The sequence below is a fragment of the Dermacentor andersoni genome, chromosome 9 (genome assembly GCF_023375885.2).
Source record: "Dermacentor andersoni chromosome 9, qqDerAnde1_hic_scaffold, whole genome shotgun sequence".
NCBI lineage: Eukaryota > Metazoa > Arthropoda > Arachnida > Ixodida > Ixodidae > Dermacentor > Dermacentor andersoni.
The window spans coordinates 66,307,501-66,333,264 of record NC_092822.1 but is presented as its reverse complement, the minus strand read 5'-3'; the positions used below and the strand labels follow the sequence as shown (position 1 = coordinate 66,333,264).

Sequence of the window (25,764 nt, the reverse complement as noted above, 5' to 3'; positions counted from 1 at the left end):
ACAAAGTACCAGTGCCCTGTATTCGCAAAGTGCTCTTTACCGTAGAATTGTTCGCAAGAGAAAATTCCAGTTAATCGTGATGATGAGCATATTGCTAGCGAAGGCAACCGACCACAAGCAAGGGGCACTTAAGAACGAAACACTTTGTGAATTCGGCTCCGGAACTAAGCAGGACGTAGTAGCGAAATCTTCCATTTTAAACTGTGCCAAACGAAGCAGCTGTGAGCAAGTTGCCAAGTTCCAGCACAAGATTGTCCAACGCTTTTTTATCGGCCCCTTTCGCGCCATTTGTTTGAGAGGAATAGTAAGAATGTTTCTCCCCTTTCTTTGTAAATATTATTATTCCGCCTAATTTTCACACACCACATTTCAGTATCGAACATTTCACGACGTGTGAACGTTCTTTCTTACTTTATCAAAAATAATAACGGAAGACATTCGCAACATTTGACTGGTTTCTAGTTATGAGACAGGCAAGAGTCACTTTCAAATGTCCCAGCAGACTGCTAACAAAGCAATATAAAACGCGAAGAAAAATGTACGAGTGCTGAAAACTCAACTACTGCTCAACTACTAGGGAAATCTGCTTGCCATCAACAGTAAAATTTTAAAAAATAATTTCCGTGATTTTAAGCGCCAAATCGACAATCTGATTACAGGGCACGCTGTAGTGGGGCACTCCGAATCGATCATGTGACCCTGTCGGGGTTTTGCGTTTCGGCCTCCAATCAAGATGGAACCGCCGCGGCAGGGGTCGAACCTGTTACCTCGGGCTCAGCAACGCAACGTCATAGCCACTGGGCTACAGCAGCTGGTCATTGATGAATGGCCGGAATACTTGTCGAAAAAGCGAGACCGGCCCCACCCGCACTGATGTCTCGATCTTCCAGTCTCGTCGTCCCCCTTTCCTATACGCGAGCGAGGTGTACAGTCGAGAGCAAAAGTGTACAGACCGCTGTACGAGTGAAACATTTGATTTTTCTGTTTCTAGTATACCCGTGCAAGATGAAATTATGTTGATACATTACGTTGGTCGAAAAGGAGCACGCATGCTTTATTACTTTATCTGAGCCTTGCTTGTCAGCCCGCGAAAATAAGTAAATTCACGGCACATGTGGTCCTCATACTTTCAGTCGAAACTGTACTTGTAATTACTGCAGCGTGCTTTTCTTCTCCCTCTTTTTTTTACACTGGTAACCGCGGAAGGCTTCCCGTCGCGTTAGTATTTTTTTTTCTTTTTTGCCACCGATGTTTACTAAGAAAAAAACATAGTATCTTGTCCCGTAGTTAAATTAGGTAAATGTGCTTGACGTGTTCAAATATAAGAAACGCATCTCATGCGTTCAGCTTGTGTACCTAACGTTGTTTTGCATTCAGGAACAAAATTCATTTATAAAACAACCTTTAGCTGAGTAGAAAAACCAGACCATAAGCGCTATAACGTAAAGCTATTCCAAACTTTTTTATTTCGATTCTACAATCAGCCCTTCACGATTGGTCAAAAAATGTTCGGGCCACCGCCTGGCCGAGACCTGGGCCGTCCAGCAGGTCTCGGCGGCTCTTCAAAGACAAAGGCCGAGCGAAACCGACGGAACGTTGCCCCTCAGGGCGACCGACCGCGGGAGTAACACGCGCTGGATTTGAGTAGAGACCACCCGCTGAGAAGACGTCAGGGCCCGCGTCACGGCGTCATTTTGTCATGGTGTCGTTCTGCAGGCGACTACATGAAGTTGTTTCTCTCTCTCGGGCCACCGCCACTTCGCCTGTCCGTCACGTGACGTCACGAAAACCGCTATAGCTCCCCATCCCATATGACGTGTACACGCTGATTATGAATGACTAGGCCGAGCAAAATAACAATTCTGATTTTTGATTAGACGCTTTTTTCTTTTTTTGCCATTAGCCCTCTGCTGTTGGTCAAAAGCTTCCGGGCTGCGCCCACTTCGCTTGTCTGTCACGCGACGTCTCAAAACCGCGAAAACTCACCGCGTCAAAGTGACGTGCACGCGTTAAAAATGCATTAATCAACCGAACAAAACTGGATTTTTTTTTCTCAATAGCCTTAGACTGCCCCGTTCCGAAAGGAATAGAAGATGGCTTCCCGCCGATCGCTCAGGCAGTGGCTACTTGACCTGCCGGAGAGCATGGATTTACTTGTGTATAATTAAACTTCTTGCGTTGGCAGTATAACGTTATCGAGCCCTTTCGGCCCGTAAGCGACATCGCTCTGCTAACTCTTTTTTGCAGAAGATCCGTTTTAGCGGCGTTCTTCTGTGCCAAGCCGCCGCGATTTTCGACCAGCCACCGCAAGCTACGTAAGGGGTAGCTGACCAATCGCAGACGCCGGTGCCACCCTCCTCACCCGATCTTCTATTTCCACTGCTGGCTCCGCCCCATCGAAACCCTCTCCACATGAGCGTGCTCCTTGCCTGTTGTCAGCCAATTAGATAACACAAGCCGCTCAGTGTAGGCAATCTTATTCGTTTTTCAAGCAAACAAAAGTGACGTTCTATATAAACGAGGAAAGCGTTTGATTGGGCTGTCCAGCCAGCGCTACAGGTCACCGCCCGATGCTTGCGTCGGTGGTTACGTCAATGTGACGTCAGCAGATTGGAATAAAAACAGGTTGGAATAGTTTTACGTTATACGGCCTCACCCTGAAGGGTCTGATATTGAAAGATTTATTTTATTCTTTACCTGCTAAATTTAGCGGGCTGCAGGTTCCGGAGGGCAAGACCGGATATATTTGGGGGCCTATTTGTGTAAACATTGAGAAGATGTTGCGGCAAGTAGCGAAATACAGATACTTAACCAGTACTTAACGAAAGTACCTACGCCAGTCTTACCGTGTGCAGAGGCTCGTTACACAAAGAGAGACGCTAAAGACGGGTGGCGGCACCAACTTCGAATTCCCCCTCCATCTTCCTTCGACGTCGTAGGTTTCGGCTATGTCTGCGATGGCTTACTTAGTTGCTTATGAATAAAGAAGGATTACCGTGCATTTGAATGAAAGAAAGGCGCAGCGTGGTAAATGTTGGCAACTTCTCTTCACGAGAGCCGCTCTAACACGCTGAAATGCTTTGAAATCCGTGACGTCGCCATGACGCCATTTACGCCGCCTGTTGTCGCACGGAATCGCATAAGATTTCCATTCGGTTTTTCCACTTGTAACCAGCCTTCTTCCGCCGAAATAATACAGAGAAAGTCTCGATAACATACTCTACCCTTGTAAACTCATTTCATGCTGATATTCAGTGTCCCTTTAAAGAGGTGAATGTCGAAGTTGCCTCACCGCATTTTAGCATCGAAGCAACATGGCGACGAATGCTACTGTTACAAACACGCACTGAGAAGTGAGCTTCAATGACGAGCTCCAACGATGAGCGTTAAATATTGGGCTTTAGACATGCCCTGGTGAGGTGAGCTTTAACGAATACTGGGAGCTCTGTAGAAGGATGATGAAGCGTTCAAGTTGGAAGTTCTTTGACATCAAATGCGCAAGGCCGAACAACCATTTGATGATGCAACCGTTATGTTTGTTTGTTGTTTATTCTTTTTCATAAGCTTCCGTACTTGAGTTTTTCTTTCTTCTTTTTTCTTTACCCACATCGTCCCCCTCACCCTATATTTTGACGTGGACGCAAGAAATTGTCCCGCGCAGAGACCGTGGCGATTTTGTTCGTAGACGAATGAGCAAGGAAAGTGTTGGAGAGACATTAGCACACTACTGTAGGTAGCATAAACATTGCGGTAAATTTGTTTTCCGTGTTAATCCAAAATCACGTCTTTCGGTTGTTTTCCACGACAACATTGTTAATTCTATAGCTTCCCTGATTTTTTTATTCCTTTTTTTCCTTTGTCGTTTTTATTCTTTGTGCAACACCTCGTACAATACCTTGCTTTTTTTTGTACTATCAGCGATGCCAGCAGTTACCAAAAAGTTGGCAGTTTCGCCCGAAGGGCAAAGCATTGACATCAATAGCGAGCCTTTAACGTTGCGCTTGGAGTCCTCGGACGGTGTTGTAAATATATGCGGGTGCGACATGGCTCAAAACAGCACGCACGACAACTTCTGCTGAGCAGAAGGAACAGCACCCTGGCAGCCACCAGGCGTCCCAGAACGCTAGCGTCACGAGCGCCACCAGTGACGTTGCAGGCACCGAAACACGACACTGCTGGCGATGAGAATAAATGAGACCAAGGAGATCTGTCTTTCTTTAATAATACCGACGGGGAACCATCGGCGTTAGTCAAGGCACAGTGAAGTACGTGATCTGAAAAGAGCGATCGGCGGCAGTACCAGTGAAGTTGCATCACTTTGCGATTTTGAGCCCCAGTATTGTTCAGTTCTTTTCTTTTAATGGTTTAGGATAAAAGGCATACATTTCGAATGAAATGTTATATCACCTTACGCTCTGCAATTGCTAAAATTTCTTACGAACAAATCAGTCAAGACAGGGCAGAGCGACTTGTTTCAATAATATAGCATCTATGTGGCGTATCGAAGAATCGGTATGAGCCACCACATCAACGCTGACGCCCACGCCAATGACGACGGCGAAAATTCGCGGTAGTGTATATGTGATTGCTATCCACAAAAAGATAATTCGCAGATGCGTTCCAATCTGGGCAACTGGTACATCAAAGACGGCGTAGTTGTACAAGTGACTCCCTCACATCCTTCGTCGAAAGTACTATGGGTGTATTTGTTGGGGGTCCTTAATAGCGATTCATCACCGACGCCACCTGCCCGTTTTCACAGACGCCGTCGCATGCCCGCCTTCGCCGCTACGCTAGAAGCTTTGCGGAATATACCCCTTAACAGCTTCGCTGTAAAAGTTCTGTACCAATATATACTTCACGAACTGGAATTTCGGTCGGGTCCAAAACGCTGCTCTAACGCCGCTGTAAATACCGACAAAGTGTCATAAACTAGCACGTTATTAAAAGGAAGTACTCTCCCGACGTTGCTTTTTGAAACTTATTGAAACTCGGCGGAGCTTTCGAACTATAATTTTATTTGAAAATGCTGCCCATTTAGTCTGCTGGTGTATTGCGGTGAAGTTCAACAGCATGCCGAAGGAGCAATGTCCGAAATTCCTGGGCATGTTCTTTTTGACATTATTATTTCCTCTTTCTTTAAGAGCAAGAACTGCTGCGCTTTCAGTCAACTCGTAAAGTGACATCGAGGTGGTGCGGTCACGACGTGTGCGTAACACTGACTTGTGTCGTCCACGCAATAAAATATAAATACACATGGGAAGGCAGTGCTTTGCATTAGTAGTAGCGAATAACCTCGCATAAGTTTGAAGCTTATCATAAACACCCTGCACAAAACGCAAAAGTGGCCTGCCTTGATCACGTCATATAGAAATAAAAGGGTTTTTTTTAATTTGCACCATCACCTCGCAGTCTATTTATGATCGCAATAACCTAAATACTACTGCATGTCCTTTATTTTTTCATTTCCTTTCCTCATTAATTCTTGACGGTTCTCTTGTAGACGTAAGGGGGCGTGCCGTTTTCGTGCGATAAACTTAATGAAACTCCCGAGCATTATTGCATCCGCGTTTCTCATTTATTTGCCTTCGAACTTTTCTCGGCCGTAAGTGAAGTTCCGGAAATGAAATCAGCTTACGTGTGTTCAGACTCTTCGCTTTCACTTCAAGAAAGTCCAATAACTAACTTTACGGACGCGTATATCACGGTGACATAAACGCAGAGTTCGGGGTTCTCACCTACAAAAGTGGGGCACCTGCAGGATAATTGGGTCGGATATTTCTGTTTCAAGCATAGCATATATGCCGTATTTTGTTGCTGTCACAGTAATAATCTCCAGATCTGATTTTTTTTTAACTAATCCATGTTTAGTTCTTGCACTGCTTCCATGTGACGATTATTTCTACTTTGGTGTGCCTACGCCTAGGCTTTTGCTCCATTTTTCGTTCCTGCACTGCTTTCATATGACGATTATTTCTACTTTGGTGTGCCGACACCTAGGATTGTGCTAATCTCGACTTGTAGAGCAACACCTACTCCGGTCAGGTGGAAGGACTTCCTTCGCTTCTCATATTGCAGGGTAAATATTTAGGGAATCGCAATGCTCTTTTTCTTTCTTCTTTTTCCGAAGAGCTATTATTTCATTCGCGTCCTGCATTCAGCTAACACAAATTTTCCTTCCACGAAATTAATCACACGTTGCTCATACATAAATTTCGTCGTTGCACTAGCGTATCTCACACGCCACATGTCAAAAGGAAAGGCAAAACAGCTTTCGAATTAGGCGCCTCATTCCTTTTGTCGAGCCACAAAATCCCGTGGCAGCAAGCGTGCTGCCATCTGTACCCACACGACACACCGCGCGATTCCCTAGCTTTGCACCCCGCCGCCAGCCGGCGCCACTATAGGCGGCGTTTCCTGACGCAATCGATTTGCTGCCTGCGCAGCCGCACCAACGCGCGAGCGTACACGACGCTCCCCGACCGGCATCATCTCGCGGCCTCGGGGTTTCTTTTTATTCGCCTCACAACGGCGAGGGTGAACCGAGCTTGTGCCACCAGCATCGACGTGAGCGTGACTAGCAGCGCGCCGTTAGTCTCTTGAAAGCAAGCGAACCCTACCACCCCAAGAACAGTTCTGCAGTGTTAAAAAAAAAGCAGGCCAAGCGGCTGACGCACACCACACCAGCGTGTCGTCTGCTACCGGATTGCTCAGTCTGCAAAAAGTTACGACGACGGGGAGGAGAGCTCCGGCCCGCAGCCAACGCCAGGCATCGCCGAGGAAGCCTAGGTAAACTCGAACCAAGCCAAATGCGCGGAGCCCTTGCTCGAGGGTTCCGACCTCAGCTGCGTATTTATAAACCGCTCATTGCCTTGCCCGAGTGCCCGAACGCTTTACATCGGGCGGCGCTTGCCTCTGCCGCCGCGGAAATCTGTGTCATGCGGGAAAGCCAGCGGCGTAGGCCTACGGCTCGCGGCAGCCGGCTGTTGTCATCCGTGGCTCTCGTTCATAGCGGTTTTTTTTTTTCGCTCTCTCTCCCAATCTCTCTGACGGGCGATGTTCGATCTCCCATTTCTTCCTGTTCTGTAAACGTCAGCGCGCGGTGTTTCGAAAGTCGGCCTCTGCAAAACGAGATTATAACAGTGGGAGAAGGCGAAGAGAGCTCGCTTGCGTGCGTGCGTGCGTGCGTGCGTGCGTGCGTGCGTGTGTGTGTGTGTGTGTGTGTGTGTGTGTGTGTGTGTGTGTGTGTGTGTGTGTGTGTGTGTGTGTGTGTGTGTGTGTGTGTGTGTGTGTGTGTGTGTGTGTGTGTGTGTGTCGCAAACGGAACAGGAACAGCATATACAGCTTCGCACAACCTACATGCTCCTCCCTCACTCTTTCTCTCTCTCAGTACATATACGTGTACATACTGTTATGAGGGAGGGGGGGGGGAAGGGGGCTCGATTGAGTGAAAGCGCCTCGTATTGCCCTTGTCACAGAACAGCTGCGCGCGCTCAGCGCCCGGGGAGGAGTGTGTGTTCTTTTCCCTTTCTTTCGCTCGCAGATGACAGGGGAAACGCACAGGTGCGTTGGCGAGCGAAGCTCTGTAGCATTTCAGCGGCGAGCCTGCGAACGGTCGCTATCAAAGGTCGTCCATAAGCGTGAGCCCACATAGCGATGCAGGCAGCAGCCGCTGGGCTTTTTGTTGAGCCTTGCTTGACGCGAGGCCGTGACATCGCCTTCCGCGGGGCCGGCGCTGTTGTCGTGCTCGTGAGCGCTGCTGTTCGAGGTGTAGTTCTTGAGATGTGACACTTTCAAATGGGAAGCTGCGAAATTGAGACAGCGCTTGACGTGTTTTCGATTTCAACTCTGGCCAACCGTTCCTGTGCTCTTTCTAGGCGCACACGCCGAGATGAGATATACAGTTGTCAGTCCTTGCGCGTAAGCGTATACTCGATGGTTACGCAATATATTCGCGTAATCTTGTGATCTGCTACGTCCGAAACCATCATTATGGGCAGGAGAAAATTCACTCGTTCTCTCTTTTTTTCTTTTTTTTTCCTTGTGAAAGGAGAGTCATTACCGTTGTTAATAAACCATGCAGCATTCTCTTTTTTTTTTTCTACCCCTCATTTTCCGATATCTTGTACAGTTGAAGTCATTTAAAAGCAACCTAGCTAGACGTACGTCAGTCATTGCGTAAACAGTGACTCCAGTCAATGTGGCATTGGCGCCTGTATGTCGATCAAGACAAAAACAACGGTAATAATAGAGCACAAAGGAAACAGTTTTTTATCCGCATCTACGGAAGCTATTAGCACATTACCCGTTAGGGGTGTCGAATAGCCTGTTTTCACATTTGTGCCGTCTTGCCCTGGTTTATTTCTGGTTCCCTATATTTCTGAAATCCGTCACTAAAATTGTGTCGACGACATGGGAAGCGCGGCTTTGGCGGATTTCTGTTCCACCATAAGCCGTGCTAAGGCGTCTTAATGTCATCTAGCCACTCTGAGGATGGATGGATGGATGGATGTTATGAGCGTCCCCTTTGGAATGGGGCGGTGAGTTGCGCCACCAAGCTCTTGCAATTATACTGCCTAATGTCCTACGTAGGTTAAAAAAAAAGAAAACAAAATACGGTGAACTCCCACAACCAAATTTCCTGACCCTCCATTGTGAACTTTGCTTTTGTACGTATCCGTGTTTTGTCGTTTCATTACTTTTCTCCCACCAATCTTCCAATAACCTCTTATTGCGGACATGTTTACTTTTCCCTTGCTCTCGCTGAAGCCAAGGGCTTCAAGGAGGCCAGTGGTGCCTAAATCGACCGCTGGGCAGATGTCTTCACATTCTAATAAAACATGCTCCATCGTTTCCCTAGCTTTACCGCAGCAAGCACACGCTTCTTCTTCCTTCTTATATCTCGTTTTATAGGCGCGTGTTCTAAGGCATCCCGATCTCGCTTCGAAAAGTGATGAGCTTCCCTTTGAGTTATCATCAACTGTTTGTTTCCCGATTTCGCTTTCTCCTCTTAAGTAGTTATTCATGGCAAGTTTCTTTTCCATTGCCGCCACCCATGAGGCTATTTCAGCCTCTCCGACTTTCCGCTTGACATTCTTTGTTGCTGTGTTGCCCACCCTACAGGACGCATACTTGCTGGTAAGTTTCCTAGTTCTTTTCCTCCACTGTGAATCAATGTTTTTCCTGTACAGGTACCTCAACACTCCCCCAGCCCATTGCTTTCTTCCATATTCCTCAGTCGTTCTTCATGATCAATTTTACTCTGAGCTTCCCTCACTTCAAAACTAGTCCGGCCCATATCACCCCGCACAGCTGCATATTCTTCAGCTTCATTTTCTACACAGCTTCATTCAGGCGCGTAGCACGTTGTAGTGCCATCTAGCGAGCGCGGAGAGACTCGTGAACGGAACCACTGGCTCCCGAGGTATCTGGTATGAAGCAACGCGCCACGTCCTCAATTGGGATGCACTGACCTCGGGTGCTAACAAATGCCTTCATTCGCTGATTTGAGCAATATGCAATAACGCTCAACACGGCATTTCTCCATTAATCATCACGATTACGCACGCGTAGCCACCTTGCAGCTCCTGCGTGTCCACTGTGTCTTCTTTCGTCCGTGTGCTTCTTCGACCTTAACTCCCTCTTGTCAAGATGTACCAACGAGCGCACATCGCTGCCATTGTTTTTTACCCAACGCCAAGGGCTAACCTTTTTATGAATCCCGTCGGTGCTGAAAAATCATTGGTGCTTGTCAGAGAACATATTTCAAGGCAAGAAACTCGCCTTATGGCAATTGCACCACAGTATTTTTTGGGTATCTGGCCCTGTTTGTTATTTAGAGAGATGACAACAGGGAAGTTCCTTAATTCGGAGATGTTATTTAGGTATATTGTTATATAGGGAGATTTAAGTGGCGGAACCCTTAGTCTATTTTTCGAGGCCTTTATTTCTGAGCATCACTCGTTTCTTGTGCTTGCATACCGTTTGTTATTTCAAATTAACCTTAAACCTAGCCACCATAACTTTCAGTATCACAAGTTTGGCCCTTGGCAATGCCTATTGTTGGTAGCGGAGACATGTCCTACGCGGCACTGTATCGGACACTTTGACGTCACACCCGAAGGGCACTGTCCTCGCCCCTTCGCAATGGAACTGCATTTTGAGCCCATGTCGCTGCAGAGCCATGCTAAAGGTCTTGACCTGTCACTCACACGCCTCGTGCGAAGAAGAAGAAAAAATGGCTTTGACGCATTAGACGTGGTCAGTGCGGAAGCCTTGTAGCTAGCCCCCGGCAGATGTCTTTAATCATACCGCTTTCCAAACGCCCTCTCAAACCTGTCAAGGCGACAACGACTGTCGCGTTGTCCACTTCTTTCTCAGACCGTGTTCGTTTTTCGCTGTGCCAAGGACCGTAGCGATTCCGGCCATATCCGGTGTCCAGTGCATGCAGTGCTGACGAGAGCTGGCTGACTCCCGCGCCCTCTACGAGCAAGTGGTGGCGAGAGCCGCATGCCGCATGTGACGTCACCAATTTTTTTTCGGGAGTCCGTTAGCTTACTTTTCCGTTCGTGGATGACGCCACTGTTCGTAAGTGCTCGCATTCTTGTAGGCCTGTAAGCCAAGTCAGGTTTCGGAATATAGAGTGCTCGAAGGGTTCAACCTTTTGTCGCTCACTGGGATGACTATGACGATAATGAGGTGCGCACCATAGTGTCAAACCTCAGCGGTCGTGCGCATCAAACCAGCTGGCAGCAACGATTGCGCCTTCGAAGTACTGGGGGCACGTGACAAGACCGCTCGCAAACGTAGGCACCGCGTCTCCTCGCCAAACTGCAGCCCACTAGTATGTGTTGCAGTGAAGGCACGATGTGTCATAGTGCGTTTAGGGACGGGTTGTTACAACATGTTTATTGAAAAAAGTCATGGCGGGATCTCAGGGTGGCCCCTGTTGGGGGCGACCCCTTCGGCCCAAGCGACAATTTCCACTTGTTCCCCGAGCTCTGTGGCAGTCCCAAGTAAGACCTCCCAAATAAGTTTAGAGGGGCCTGGCAAGAGCGTTTTTGGGAGAGGTGAATCCCTACATCCCCAGAGGATGTGGTCTTGCGTTGCCAATTCGTTCAGGTTACAATTTCGACATATGAGGTTCAATTTCCCATTGGTGATAATCGCCAATCTGTGTGGGCTCAGAAAAGAGCCTGTATGAAGCTGGCGAAAGGACGGTAGCCTGCGCTCTGGTGAGGTCCTGATGAGGCGCCGAATAAGTGCGCCTCGTTTCTTTATACAAGTTTGCGATTTCGTTATATGCGGTCACCGCCGCACCCGGAGAATCCGAGTCGGAGTGGCGCACCTCCCGGCTTGTTAACCCTCGGGCGATGCGGTGCGCTTCCTCGTTCCCAGGATTTCCGGAGTGGGCGGGGAGCCATAGTAGATTGATAAGTCTGTCCGCTCCATAGAAAGTGTGGTAATAATTGTTCAAGATTTGCTGCTTAGTTTTGTTATCAGTGCCGTTGCTGTAATGTATGATCGCGCTTCTTGAATCTCTCACCATTGTGTGAACGAAGTCATTCGTGATGGCATAGCGATCGCAGTCTCCTCCGCCTCAAGGGCGGAGAAGGCCTCGACTGTGCCCGCGTTTAAAATGCGGCAGCTCTCGGTCACTACGCTCACAACGTATTTTCGGTTAACCTGCGCCGCCGCATCCACATAGGCAACAGAGCGGTCGTCCTTATACTTATCCCACAACTGCTTTGGCTTGGCCGTACGTCAGAAGGGTGCTTAAGAAGGTTAGCAAGGGAACGACGCATACTGCGTCATCTGCTGGAGATTGATGCTTCGGCTTTTAGATTGGCTCTTACTTCAGAGTCCTCATCTGCTGAGCTCATTTTTGAATCTGCAAGACTGACCAGACAGCTGAAGATGTCTCACGCGATTACGAAGGTTATCTAATGCTTCAAAAAAAGAAACGCAAATGTCGACAGCGCATATTTTGCCAGACTACCTGTTTGTCGCCATATACGTATATACCACGAAGGAACCCGTCCATTTTGACTTACGCAAGCAGAGTAAATTTACGTAGTGGAGAGTTCCAAAGCTATCGAAAATAGAGGTTAATCAGTTAAAGATTGCCAGCACTGCACCGCTTCCAGAGCACACCCCGGAACTTCTTTTCTGCACGAGATTTTCTTTCTCTTACTTTCGGTCATAGCGCTTTGGTATTTGGCTACGATTTGCCTTCATTCTCAGGTTCATATTTCCTTCGTACGCTCGTGAATCACAATCACGAACGCCTAGTACATACATACATACATACATACATACATACATACATACATACATACATACATACATACATACATACATACATACATACATACATACATACATACATACATACACACATACACACACACATACATACATACATACATACATACATACATACATACATACATACATACATACATACATACATACACACACACACACACACACACACACACACACACATACATACATACATAGGTTTCGCCACATTCAGAACAGGATGCACTCCGCAGATGACGTCACGTCTCTAAGCAACGGTTCCTGTGCAAAAGAGCCACATGATGCAACCTTTGCAATGCTGATAATCAACGCTATACAGATTGCCGACTGCAGTGACAGATTGTCACAAGAGTACGAATTTCTTCCACGCTATTCGTGGAACAGGCAGCCTATCATAAAGATTGTTGACTCAAGACAGCCTGTGGAGTCATTTCAGATGTTCTCCCTACATTGTGCCCACAATTTAATTTACACAAACCCTCCTTCCATGTCTTCTTTTTTTCGTCTTTTTCAGGCTGAGGAGTCGCGGAAAGTCTCGCGAAGTAAAGGACCACCCGGTAAGTTTCGGCGAACTCCCACCAAGCGATCGCGATGAGGGGTGTGCGAATAATCGAAATTTCTGAACAACGAATCGAGCATTGTCCCATTCGGCTCGGAATAGCGCGATTCTATTTTGTCTGCAAAGCCAACGGGGCAATTCGACGACCGAAGAGCAAAAACAACCAAAACTACTCCCGTCTTGGTCCTGTTTGTTGGAGCTGTTACCTTCTAATTTCGTGAATACGAATATTTCTCGACCCGTTTTCGAATATTTTAAATCGCCAACCGTGCGCAGTCAAGCATAAAGCTAGGACAAAAGTGCGACAGATTTAATCCCGGTGGCGGCGGCATCAACTTGAGACACGAGATGTTACGGAGGGGAGTGCGTCAAGTCGCTGAGTTGATTCGACTTGGAACCGCCATAATTCCCACTCTCCAGTGGGCCCTGAGTAGGTAACTAAACTGCTTATCCACTCATAATTCTCCATTTCTGCTTTTAACGAACAATGCGTCATAACGTGCACTCTGGTGACAGAAACTTGCTAACGTTGTGCGCAACACACTAGGATGCGAAGATCATTGTATATTAATGGTGAAAACGACCGCTCATTATTCGAAACCTATTCGAAAAGTGTCCGACATTTGATTCGATTCGCTTCTGACAAGATTGGTATTTGATTCCGTCTCGGAGATCGCTATCCGCACACCCCTATTAGGCTTTAATTGTGAATCGCATGCGTAGTGTTCTGCATGCGACTGATATAATTTGTCTCTGTTTAAGTATTACTGCAGAAGGGGGTGGGGGCAGTGTTATGCAAGTGTCCGCCTAGTGGACATGTTCATTTCGTCTGCTACTAAAGTACTGATTGGCTGGTCTTCTTCTGACGCTTACCCCCGCCCAGCCAATCAGAACGTCAGTGGCAGACGAAATGGACATGTCCACTAGGTGGACACTTACAGAATAACCCCCCCCCCCCCCCCCGGGTGCTATGTACGTTGACAACCTCGCCTAATCAAGTTTTTAAAAACCTCTTCCGATCCCTGTCCTCTTGTTTTGCAATCCCTTCGGAAACAGCGGCTCAAGAGACAAGCAGGTGAGTAACCTTAAATTGTGCACACGTTCCTCGAAAAACAATCTGGGCTGTGGTCCGATACTAGCAGTATAGACGGATAAATACGCAGCTAAGCCCACAGCGGTCATATTAAGTATCATTCCAGTTCTGACGAAGCCAGCAAGAAAAGAAAAAAGACAGCTTTGCAAAGACAGCATCCAAGTCCAAACTGACGCAGGCTTACTTTGCTGTGCAAACAAGATGGTGGTTCAGCAGATGGCTTGAAAACTCGGCAGGAAAATTGCCTGCGCACAAGAAAACGTAGTCACGATATCTCATGCACTCATTGTAAGCTATACTTAGTGTTTCTTTTTATAAGTTCGCACACGAAAAAGATAAAAAGTTAGAATAGAGCGATAACATGTTTTCCTTTCTTTCTTGTCGACGCGGGATGGCGTCAGGTCGCACGGCCCTGTCCCAGATACGTACTATCCCTGGTGCTCGTAGCTGTCTCTTTAGCTGTTAAGGTGTAGACAGTCTCCAGTGCTGGCCAGAATTGCAACACAACCCTAGTTACCATATTCTTGACAAGCTTGGCAGCTATTTCTTACTTTTATTTTTTTACTCGTCTGATTTAGATAAGTCTGTAATGTTATTCCTACGGCTTTTAGGCCATCTAAAGAAAACTTACGAAGCGTCGGGACGAAGTCAATCGTTTTGAATAGAGCGCACAGAGAACACATTCAGCCCTTTTGTAACCTGGCCAGCAAAACGCATCGTTGGAAGCAATAACGAGCGGCGAACAATAGCGTTTCCTGGCACATGTTGTAAGGCAGCAGCCACATGTTGTAAGGCCGCAGCCACGTGATGCGCATTCTCCGACGCTATTCAGGCGTAGCGCTGCCGTGCGTCAGCGCGTCCGTTTAGTGCAATGTGCGTGCGCATTGCACTTGGGGAGGGTATCTTTTGGAGCGAGAAGGCACAGAGGGCAGATGCAGTGCGGTTTCGAGCGTCGAGCTTCTACTGAATTCGGTTCACCGAGTATGTAGCTGTCTAGTGTAATTGAGTTCGTCGCGTGACGCCGTGCGCGTTGCTGATTCCGCGTTGTGCGCATGCGCGCAGAAAGCGCAGGGCCGAGTACGACGAGGGCGCCACCGCAGCTGCTGCTGGCGCCAAGCGGAGCGCTGCGCGGCGCTGCGACGATGAGGCCGCCCTCTCGCGGCTGAAGGCCGAACCACCGCCGGGACCCAACGTTCCCGCCGCCGCCAGCACCCCTACCGGCACCGGCGCTAACCCCACTGCGCCGGCGGCGGCCCAGCAACCACCACCCCACGCGCCCAGCCCGCCGGTCTCCAGGACAGTAACACCACACGACGAACTCGGTAGGTATCTCTTGCATTTCCTTCTATATTGAACTCAAAGACGGGAATTTGAAACTATGGCAGCGGTCCACTGCAGAACGTAGCGATGGAGGTAGAGAAATAAATACAGCATTGAGGTTCATCAGATGTTAATAGATGATAGACGGGACCTCTCGTTTTAAGATGAGCAGTTGGAGTTGGAACGGGCCAACGTATCGCTCATAACCGATAAAAGGTGACGCAAAAGTGACGCAGCGGATACCAAAGGAGAGAAATCGATGTTGGGGCCAGATAAGGTAGCCGGAGCGACGAGATGGTAAAGTTATTGATAAGCTGCATGCTTGTGAGCAAAGAAGCACAGTGAACCAGGAAAGAGTAGATGGCGACGTCTACGCTTCGTTGTTGCTCGCCACGTTGAGCAACATTTGCCTAGTAACTTGTGAAAGCTTCAACAGGTGTAATAATCTTGTATCTCGAAAATGTTCATAGAAGTATATTTCGTCGTTCCGTCTTTGTAACGTATCTTTTTTTTTCTGCACCGTATGTGTAACGGCACTTTCGTCGTATCTTCGTGACATCAGGTTCTGCAACACTTGTGGCGTTAACTAGCCGAAATTAAACCGGGCGCAACGAGCTAATGGCAGGAACTGCGGGATAGATCGACATACCGCTTCGCGACGTCCCTGCGCAGTCGCCCGTAGCGGACTGAGCATCCGGCAAAGCTCCGCAGCGGTTTCGTAGCGCCTGGCGACGTAGTCTCGAGCACTTGAACGCGCCTTCGTAGCTCCCACTCGGCTATCACACTGGGTTGAAACAGGTTGGTTTTCTGGCGCCGCCAGCAATTGTTGACAGTAAATTGGACAAAAGGTAAAGGAGCAGACTGTCAGAGCTTTACTCCAAAATGCGAAAACATCTACGCAGGGTGTTGAGTTGTACTATTTCCTTGGCGGAAGTTAAACAGCATGACCGCTACTGTTCTCCTCTCGAAGTTTTGGGTTTTGACATGCGTTTCAACGCTTCTTTCTTTTGTATTGCTTTTCTCTCGAAAGATCCTCCGAAGTGACATGGTCGTATTAAAATGCAATGGTTGTGACTTTGGCTACGCCAATGCCGCGAGTGATGTTGGTGAATGGAGGATTGAAATGTGGCCGGTCGCTTATGTCATGCAGAATGGCGCAGCACGTCTTGTTGGATGCAATCAAGACAGACTCTGCATACACTCCAGCTTTGGCATTTAAGACTGGGGTCCACGTGGAATGCTATGAATTAGGCGACGCGTGGTACTGTATCTTGTACTGCCGATGCTACAACGCAGAAAAGTATTTGAAGAACTTGAGACAAGACTTTATCATGCGTTCGCGCAAGATCTAAGCTTCGGGGGAGGACTGCGAATAGTACTCGTACGAAAGAAAGTCTCGGGTATTTCCTACATTGCTGCGTAACACAAAGTTCGGGGGAAGAGTGCTAGAGCGTTTCATGTTCCGCAAAGCGGCATTCGGGCAGAGCAAGTGCTCGCCCTGACTGCCAAGCTAACAATGCGCAAACTAATATCACCGCCTACATAACCGCCACAACCACCGCCGTCGCATACGTTAAGCAGGAAGTTAAGCCTTCAAACAAACAAACACGAAAAAGTGACGAAGAACCGAACGCTGTGACTTCGCTTCGTTGTTCTACTCCCGAGATTCAGCGTTTCTAAGTTCTTCTTGTATGTTCTTTGTTAGGTACTCATTCCGAACATTATTTGCACGTTTGCGTGTTTCCTTGTTAAACTATATGTTCTCTTTTATATATATATATATATATATATATATATATATATATATATATATATATATATATATATATATATATATATATATAGCTTGCTTTTCCCCTGCATCGCTGTGGGATCGCTCTCCCTAATAGCTCCCCATTGTCCTTAACCTCTTGGTCCATTCTTCATCGCTTCCCCGACTTCTTCCCTTTCCCCAGGTTCCGACGTCGTCACTTCCTCCACGGTCTGCGCGGACGGAAGTGGCGCCAACGGCGGTGCAGCAGGCGGAAGCGCCAACGGAACCGGAACCGGGTGCGGCGCCGTCAGCTCCTCGAGCAACGTCAGCAGCAGCGCCGGCGGCGGCCAAGCGCAGCCAGCACAGCCAGCAGCGGCCGGCGCCGGAGGAGGAGCCGCAGCCGAAGACGAAGACGTTCGGCGCATCTTGGAGGCCGAGGCGGCGCTGCGCAGTCTGACGGGTGGGCTGCTGGCGCAGGCGGACGAGGAGCCGCCGTGCGGCGACGTGCAGCCCATGTTCGAGAACCTGTTCGACAAGAAGAGCGACAGCAAGGGGTCGCCCGGCGACCAGCACCACCGGGCCACCAGCGAGTCCGTGGCCAACTCGTGGAAGGACGTGGTCACGCTGAGCGCCTCGTCCTCCTCCAACGGAAGCGTGCCCGGGGGATCGCCCATGCGCTCGCCCCTGTCGCCGCCGGACTCGAGCCCCGACCAGCCGGCCGCGTCGACGCCAAGGTCGGTCGCGCAACGGGACGTCCACAGTGACGCGGCGTGCCGCAGAGATCTTAGATTGTACCATTTGCGGAATTTCTCGTGGGTCTGATGTTTCGAAATCGGGACACGATAATTGGTGAAGAGTGCGGGGAAGGAGGGGGGGGGGGGGGGTTGATGATCGTCGTGTCACCTACAAACAACAAAATTTACCATAAAACGCAACCTTCCGCACCAGTACAGCAGAAAAATTGAACACTAACGCATATTAAGCAAAATCAAACAGACAATTTATCACCAGCAACATTTTTAGGTGGCATTTGTGGTTTGGAGCACTTTTTTCAAATGGCAGGCGATAACACATCGCAGAGAAGTTTCGTCTTGCTGTTTACTGGTGAATTAACTCGCTGGTCAGTCAATTAACTTACGATAAACAGGCCACACATTGAGTTCAAAGCAGACTTCCGGAAGTGGTATGATCGAAGAGCTCGTACTGTGACGTCTTTAGACAAGTGGACCGAGCCGCTTTCGGGTTCTGACGTTAACCCCCTTACCATCTCCACCATTCGACAGCTATGCGCGCGGTAGCCTAAGCTAAGAAACACCGTGTCCATGAGCGTTGTGCCTTAGCTAGCAAATGGAAACCTGTGAGGTTGCCGAAATAGTTGGGGTAGCGGAAAAGCGCTAGCGGAATGCTAAAGTCTATTTATTTCTCGGCTAGTAAGAGTTTGCAAAACGAACTGTGCCGCCAGTGTTGTTTGCTTAGGAGTTTGAAGCTACGGTTTACAACCTCGGATAAGCGATGGCAAGTTGCTGAATGGCGGTTCTACCCATCATTGTTAGATGCACCAGCCTGCATGGCTTCTAAGCTGTCTCTGCTTGCACAGCCCATTGAAACGTGTTCGTCGTCTCTGGCTTCTCCACAACGATGGTCACGATGAGGAGAAGCCCGCTTCAGGTAGCGAGCTTCTCCCCATAACCAGTAGCACCGATGCTACCGTAACTCTTGCTGTTGTAACGAGAACATTAACAGAATTTATGTGTTTCCGCAAGCGAGCACGTTAACATTTCAAGCACTTGCCGAGCGTATTTGCTTTTTTGTCGTCGTTCAGTTGTGCTGTTTAGCTCACTTCATTAATGGGTTACGGAAGTTCATGATTCTCCCGCGCATGAATCTCCCCGACCTAGAACTATGTTCATCATTATCATCATTTATTTAACCCATAAAGGCTCCCGTCGGGCATTATGTTAGGGCATTTCATGTTTTTACGGCAACCGTGTTCAATGAGGCAGGACTTCTGGTCCACTCCTTTTTTATGCGTAACATCAGCTTGGCACCAGTCATAAGACTACCCTTATTGAACAGATCGAGTCACTCGAAAGACATCTGTGGATGCACGCACTAGAAGACCACTGATTAAAAAAGGCACCGCTGATCTCTTTCTCCCGCCTTCTCTCTCTCCCTTTGGGAACAGGGTGGCGAGAGAACACGAAGAGTCTATGGACACGGAGATGAGCCGAGCCGACAGCAGCACCGGCGACGGCCTCACGCCGCCCATTGCGGCATCAGGTCGCCACCGGGACGCTGCCAAGGACACCGCCGACGAAGACAACCACCACGCGGAGCGGGGCGCTAGGGTTTCCACGCCCGAAGCCGGCCAGGTACGTGGCCCTCGGAGGAACGCTTCTAAATTACTACAGACACACTAGAAAGCGACATTGAATCAGTGAAAGACACTAAAGCAAAACGCCAAATCATTTCAGACGGATAATGTTCTTTGAAAGTCTGTTGTCCTTAATTTCGAAATGATAGGTTGATTGTTAGAAGCGAAAATTGAGGTAAAAGATTAAGTTTTTCGATTTCACGCCTAATCCCCAACTCCGGGACGTCTCTGTGACGTCACTGATTTCAAAGTATGTCTTCGTGTTTAGGCCACGTTGACTCAACAAAAGTTCCCGAAATTTGCCGTGTTCGATCACTGGTACCTCTTTAACACGATTTGCTGCTAAAGAATTAACTAGGTCCTAGAAAACGTTGTCAAAATCCCTGACGTCACAGCAAGCTGATGGGGGCTAAACCTTAAGGAGGCGGCGCCACTCGTCTTATTGTTATTACGCATCTTATCGTGATACGAGTGGCGGTTTCCTTTTTTGGTATTGTGGATGGGTAATTTACTGATACAGAACAAATAATTTTTCTCGTTACTGTCCCTTTAAGGCAAAAGTAACGCATCGTCTCAAAAGCAGTTCTTTTTTTTTTTTTTTGTCAATGCCAGAAAAATGTCGGTTACTATAGTGGAGAAACAAAAAAAGCCAAATTTCCCCGTTTGATGCGTTCCGCGACCAAACCTCAGTGTCGCCACATCAGTGAGGCGAGGATGTCCGTATCATGTCCTGTATTTGATCCGCTCCTGCAGAAGACACGCTGCCGGAGCAGCCTACATTCAATATATGGTTCTTTGAGCGTGTCACGTAGTCCTTACTTGTTGATAAGCACTAGACCTTAGTAGTTCCTATTAAAATTCACGACGTCAGAACGAGCTCAGGCGGAAACGTGAGGGTCGCCCCGCCACCCGTCTTTCGTTCTGCCGTCTCTCTCCTGGCTCAACGAACCTTCTCTCACTGCAACAGCGGCTGTGTTGCCGCCCGCTGCAGAAACGTAATTTTCCTAACGCAGTCTTAGCTTGACTCTTCAGTGTCCCTCACAACCACACGTCCGCGCAATTCAACCTTCCTTCCCCGCCTCCGCCAGATGGCGTTCGCGTCCTCGACGCCAGCGCCGCCGTCGCTCTCCTCCTCCTCCTCTTCGTCGTCGGTCTCCTCGACGTCGTCGACCCACTGTCCGGGCACGCCGGACGTGGCGAGCACCACGGCCACGGTCGGTTCGTCGCAGTCCTCGTGCTCGAGCCCCTCCGCGCCGGGTGCCTTCGGCGCCATGGGGCCGTCCTCCTCCGCGGCACCGCCGTACGGCGCACCGGCGGCCGTCACAAGGCCCGACGCGGCGACGCGGACCGGTCGGCCGGGCGAGGCGTACGACGTCGGCAGCCTGCTCAAGATCGAGGAGGAGTGCGCCTCCATACACTCCGTCGTCGACCAACAGCGGTTCAAGGTGAGCTGGTCGACGCCACTTCCGCCTTGTTTTAGCGCCAAGCATATGTTCGTTCACATTCATTCCGACGCTTTCGGGGTAGGCTCCTGTCTTGCACTAAAGAATGGCCGGATGTTCTAACCGTTACGCCACAGTCGCATACACACACGTCTCCCCGTGCCAATGCCAAATAGCTAGTTCTCGAAGCACGAGACAATTTCCGTCCGGTCGCAGACTCGGGAATGAAACGCGTGAGTGGTAGTAAAACCTTACCACTGTCTATCGCGCGCGTCACGTCTCATAGCAAGGAGTCGCTTGTTAAAAGTGCGAGCGCACCAGTTTCTCCCATTCTTCCCTCGTGATAGTCAGCCCGTTTAGACGTGTGTTTGGTGCGCTTCAAGCTGCGTTATGGTTTACCTCCTTCAAGACTGGCGCACAAGTTCTCCACTCCATGCCCCGTAGGAGCTAGCGCTACCTATACGCTAAGCCACCTCCGGGATTGACCCATATGTCTTAATGTAGCAGATTGTAACGTTTCTTCACTGACGTACAAGAAATAGCCCTGATTCTATTGCCTATGTGCTATCGTCGTTGCTGTCGCCGTCGTCTTCGCCTAGCTGCTGTCGCCACCCACGGCCTAGCGTTAGACACAATTGCTCGCCTTGCCCAAACATGTTCGTCCGTCTGGCAACGCTTTGAATAACACCAAACGATGCTTGGTGACTAGCTGCATAGAAAATGTTCCCCATAGCACCGGCTTCCACGCGGAGCGGGATTTCGCATAAGGTCATTCAAATTGAAATGAGAAAACAGACGCCCTCCTGTATTGCAGGACGTTTAACACTCGGTACTGTTCCTTGGCTGCAAAAAGTTAAACGGTCACGCTGCCTCTCGCAGAAGTGGCCGCTTCTCTTGATAACACTCGGCGATTCTTGGGATAACGCTCACCGTATGCCCGAATGCGTTTGGCGCAGGTATACTTCTCAAGCGACTCCTTGTTGTAGGAATCGCCGAGGAGCATTGTTGAAGCGCAGCTCTGCGTCTTCCTCAGTCGAAGGTTGGAGGAGTCCGATTATTGCGTTCGTTTTGTCGGTTTGTTGGTCCTTCAGCTTGCCTGTGCACCACAAACCTTGATAACTCGACCGAGTCGAGGATGAGCTTCAAATGGAGTACAAGCAGGTTTCAATCACCTAGAGCAAAATTGCACAGCAAATGAGTCGCAAGGCATAAAACGCAAAAAAATTTTCACCCCTATCTGCCCATAACGAAAGCAAACTACGAGTTTCACGCAACGAAAAGCCATTTTCGCATTTCTACCACCGTGCCTTAACTTGTTCGCAAATGTCTTATGTTCAGTAAGTAATCACTAAAATTGTACGACGATGGTGCGGTGTGGCTTCCAGCTCCTCTTTCTTCTTCTTTCCTTCTTCTCTTTTCTTGTTTCTTTTTTTTTTTTTTGCCTGGCCACTTGGCATGCAGCATCGCGCTAACGCCTAGCTGGCGCGACACAACTCGTCAGCGCAGGCGCGGGCCTCCAAGATCTGTGGCGTGGCGCTGCTCCGCAAAGGAGATCTTGGAGGCAGTGTCGCAGCTAGCCGTCCTATACTATGGGCTGCGTTTTCCAACTTGCGATACGAGGCTTACTTGAATGTTCGTCACCGCGTCGACACACCAAGGCTGTCTACACACAGATTTTTCACCCTGGCCGCTTATATCATGGGCGTAAGCAGGTTCCGGGGTTTCAAGAAACTTTAACGACGGAGCAGACAGATAGGGCACTGAGTTGCTAACATGAGACGGACGAGACCACCGATGTGTATGCGCATCCTTCTTGCAATCGTGGCATCATCTTCGTTGTCCCAGGTGGAGGAAGTTAGCCGCGAGGACTGCTGCCGCCGAGCGAGCAGCAATGGCGGAGGAGGAGGCGCGGGAGTCAGCGGCGCCGCCAGCGGGCGAGCGTCGCGCAGTCCGCCCACCGGCGTCGTCGCGCCCCGGGGACCTCCGCTGGCATCGCCGGGACCCCCGCACATGTTCGGCGGCGGTGGAATGCCGCACGTGCAAGTGAGTGCGGCCCTGATGCCCCTCAGCTCATTCACAGCTAAGACGCGCCGCAGCGTCCGCTGGACATTTGGGACATATATAGCGTTCTGCTCACCGGGTTGGCCGTGCGGGCAAGTCGGTGCTTCATTTTTCACTGCATATAGCAGCGCAGCAAATAGTGTGGGACAAAGACTGGCGGCGGACTTCCAAGTGATCCTTATTTCACGTGTGCGCAAACGTACACACGCACTGTCGCGCGATCTCTTTTTACTATAGTGTCTGTTTTCTCTCTCTCTCCCTCCCTCTCCCTCTCTCTTTATGGCCTTGAGTGCAAGTGAGATCAACCCCTGTCGGAACTATAAATTGTGCACAGACGTGAAATAAGGTCGAGATTGAATTTAAGCGCTAGCCTTTGCGGAAACCTGCTTGCTGCGTCGGCATACACGGTTAATTCTACTCGCATCTGCTGAGAGTGGTTCGTCCGATTGTGCACTGCCGTCCATTATGCAGAGCCGTAGCTTTCTAACGGACTGTAGCCAAGTTGTTGTCCCCGTGACTTTGTCGCCGTAATAATATATCACGCCCCACTACGCTGTGGCACCGTCCTGTCATGAAGTTATTACAGATGCACGTCACATGCTTATATGCTTGCTCGCGCGGCCGTCCGGCTTTAGGCTTACCTTCCTGTCCGCGCCGTGTGTCGGAGCAGAGACAGAGGACAACTGCAAGACAAGACAACCGTCTGTGCTTCTATCGCTTTCGTTATCTGCGTCGTCTGCGCTGTCGCACCAGGCAACAACACCAGATCGCCCAAATACTCTATATGGCCACGTGCTGGTACCGGACTTGACGAGCCTTCTCCCGCGAGAGCGTGAACGAAAGCATGATACGATCTACGACACGATCACGAGCAGGGAGGGAGGGTGACGCGTGCGTGCACTTCTTGCAGGTGAAGCAGGAGCCCAAGCTGGAGCCGATGCGCTACTCGGACTGCGCCCTGCAGGCGGCGCATCGCGAGTACCCTCCCCCAGCGGCGGCGGCGGCGGGCGGGGCGTACGCGGGTCCCTTCGGTGCGGCCGCCATGGCCGAGGTGGCCCCGGAGCCGCCGCCGCCGGCCGCCCGATACGCCATGCTCGAGACCAAGCTCAAGGTGAGCGCGTGACGATGACGACGATGAATTGGGATGAAGCATGCCACGTAGTGCGGAAAGCGTAGCAGAGGGCGGCAGAAAGTTAGGTGGGCGGATGAGATTAAGAAGTTTGCAGGGACAACATGGCCACAATTAGTACATGACCGGGGTAGTTGGAAAAGTATGGGAGAGGCCTTTGCCCTGCAGTGGGCATAACCAGGCTGATGATGATGACGATGATGATGATGATGATGATGATGCCACGTACCCACGATGGGGAATGAGGCCCAGAATGGCGGGGTTGCAGGCAGACGCGCAGGTAATATAATGGTAATAATTACCGGAATACGCGATGTGCAAAACATAACGTCCGCGACACGTTTTCGGCTTCTTGTGATTGCTTCCAGAACATGCAGCCCACGAAAGCAGTCTTCAGAGAGATATTTCTGTTACTCGGAGGAAAGCAGTCGCTGGCGACGACAATCTATAGTATATAGAAAACCGTAAAAATGAAAACGAATGAATACTCCGTTATTCAGTATTCGGATAAATATGAAGGCGAAATTACATTTAAAAAAGCAGATTTACCTATCTACTTTTCTCCTTCATTGTCTACTCCTCCAGAGAGCGTCGCACGCAATGTTGTCACAGGAAGCTTCCATACGCACACCCCCGCCATGCGTGTCTGGCGTGAGCGTGTGCGTACACTCCGTCTCACAAGCCGTTTGCAGCACTGCGGTAGCTGCATGACTCCTTAGCCAATAGACAGGCCGAATGCTCCTCGATGCGTGTTCATCCGCGCCGCGTCGATTGCTCAGCAGCTGCTGAATTTGCAGTATACGACACGGAAGCGCAAGGACCCCAGCATACGTTATCGCTATAACGTGTCTAGTATCAAGCAAACACTAAACTCTCTAATGCCACCATTAATGAGACAGTCACGCCCGTAATTACATTCTGCTGCGCAAGGATATTACCTGTCTACGACTCGTACCTTCGGCAGTGCTCCAAACGACTTGTGGGATTTGTTGTCAGAGTTAAACCAAGCACTACAGTGGTTCAATTTACGCAAGAAAAATGTAATACGATGTCATATTAAACCTCACCTCTGCAATACGAAAGCGGCCGCTCTTACGGTGAGAGAGAAGGCTCTGTAAGCCAGAGAACGGGGAAACGGCGACGATCTTATCTTCCTTGGACTTTATACGGAACATCACGACGACGGCGACGACAGAAATGCGCCTGGAGTGTCCATATAACTGCTGTCGCAATACGAAGGGAAATAAGGTGGCGACGCCTACTTGAATTTCCCGCACCAGCTCGCTTGGACTAATGCACTTTAACTGCGTCTGCTCTCGTATGTCTGATAGTTAACTGACGTCTACGCTGATGTCTACTCTGGTATACCTGTATAGGACTACATCCTATTCCGCAGGTTGAGCCCTTGTACTTAATCTGGAGAGCTTCAAGAACTTCTGCTTCGTCAAAAACGGCCTCGTACAAGAAAATGCTTTGAGATCTGTGACGTGACACTGTCGTACAGGCGCTCAGGTTTCCGGCACGAAATTAAAAGAGAGGCAAATACGTTTTGTTTTCGTTTTCACCCGCGTTATTCAACCTTCTTCCAACGAAGGAATGGAGACAGAGTTTTGAAAGGATGATATATACCACTATAAACTGACTGAGCATTGCTCTAATGTTCTTCGGTCTTTCTTTGACTGTGTTCCAAGAAAAAATCTGATTGGTAT

General features: G+C 49.3%; 1 protein-coding gene across 7 annotated transcripts in view; it reads left to right on the top strand.

The window, feature by feature from the left end:
* The window catches only part of LOC126528194 (uncharacterized), a 322,242-nt gene that overhangs the window by 248,525 nt on the left and 47,953 nt on the right, over window positions 1-25,764 (top strand). For all 7 annotated transcript variants that reach the window (XM_050176073.3, XM_050176074.3, XM_050176078.3 and 4 more), the window contains 8 exons: window positions 12,839-12,881; window positions 13,940-13,958; window positions 15,039-15,298; window positions 17,252-17,783; window positions 19,235-19,421; window positions 20,512-20,868; window positions 22,711-22,908; window positions 23,837-24,037. In XM_050176073.3, the coding sequence (XP_050032030.1) occupies window positions 12,839-12,881; window positions 13,940-13,958; window positions 15,039-15,298; window positions 17,252-17,783; window positions 19,235-19,421; window positions 20,512-20,868; window positions 22,711-22,908; window positions 23,837-24,037 (1,797 nt within the window). The remainder of the gene's footprint in view (window positions 1-12,838; window positions 12,882-13,939; window positions 13,959-15,038; window positions 15,299-17,251; window positions 17,784-19,234; window positions 19,422-20,511; window positions 20,869-22,710; window positions 22,909-23,836; window positions 24,038-25,764) is intronic.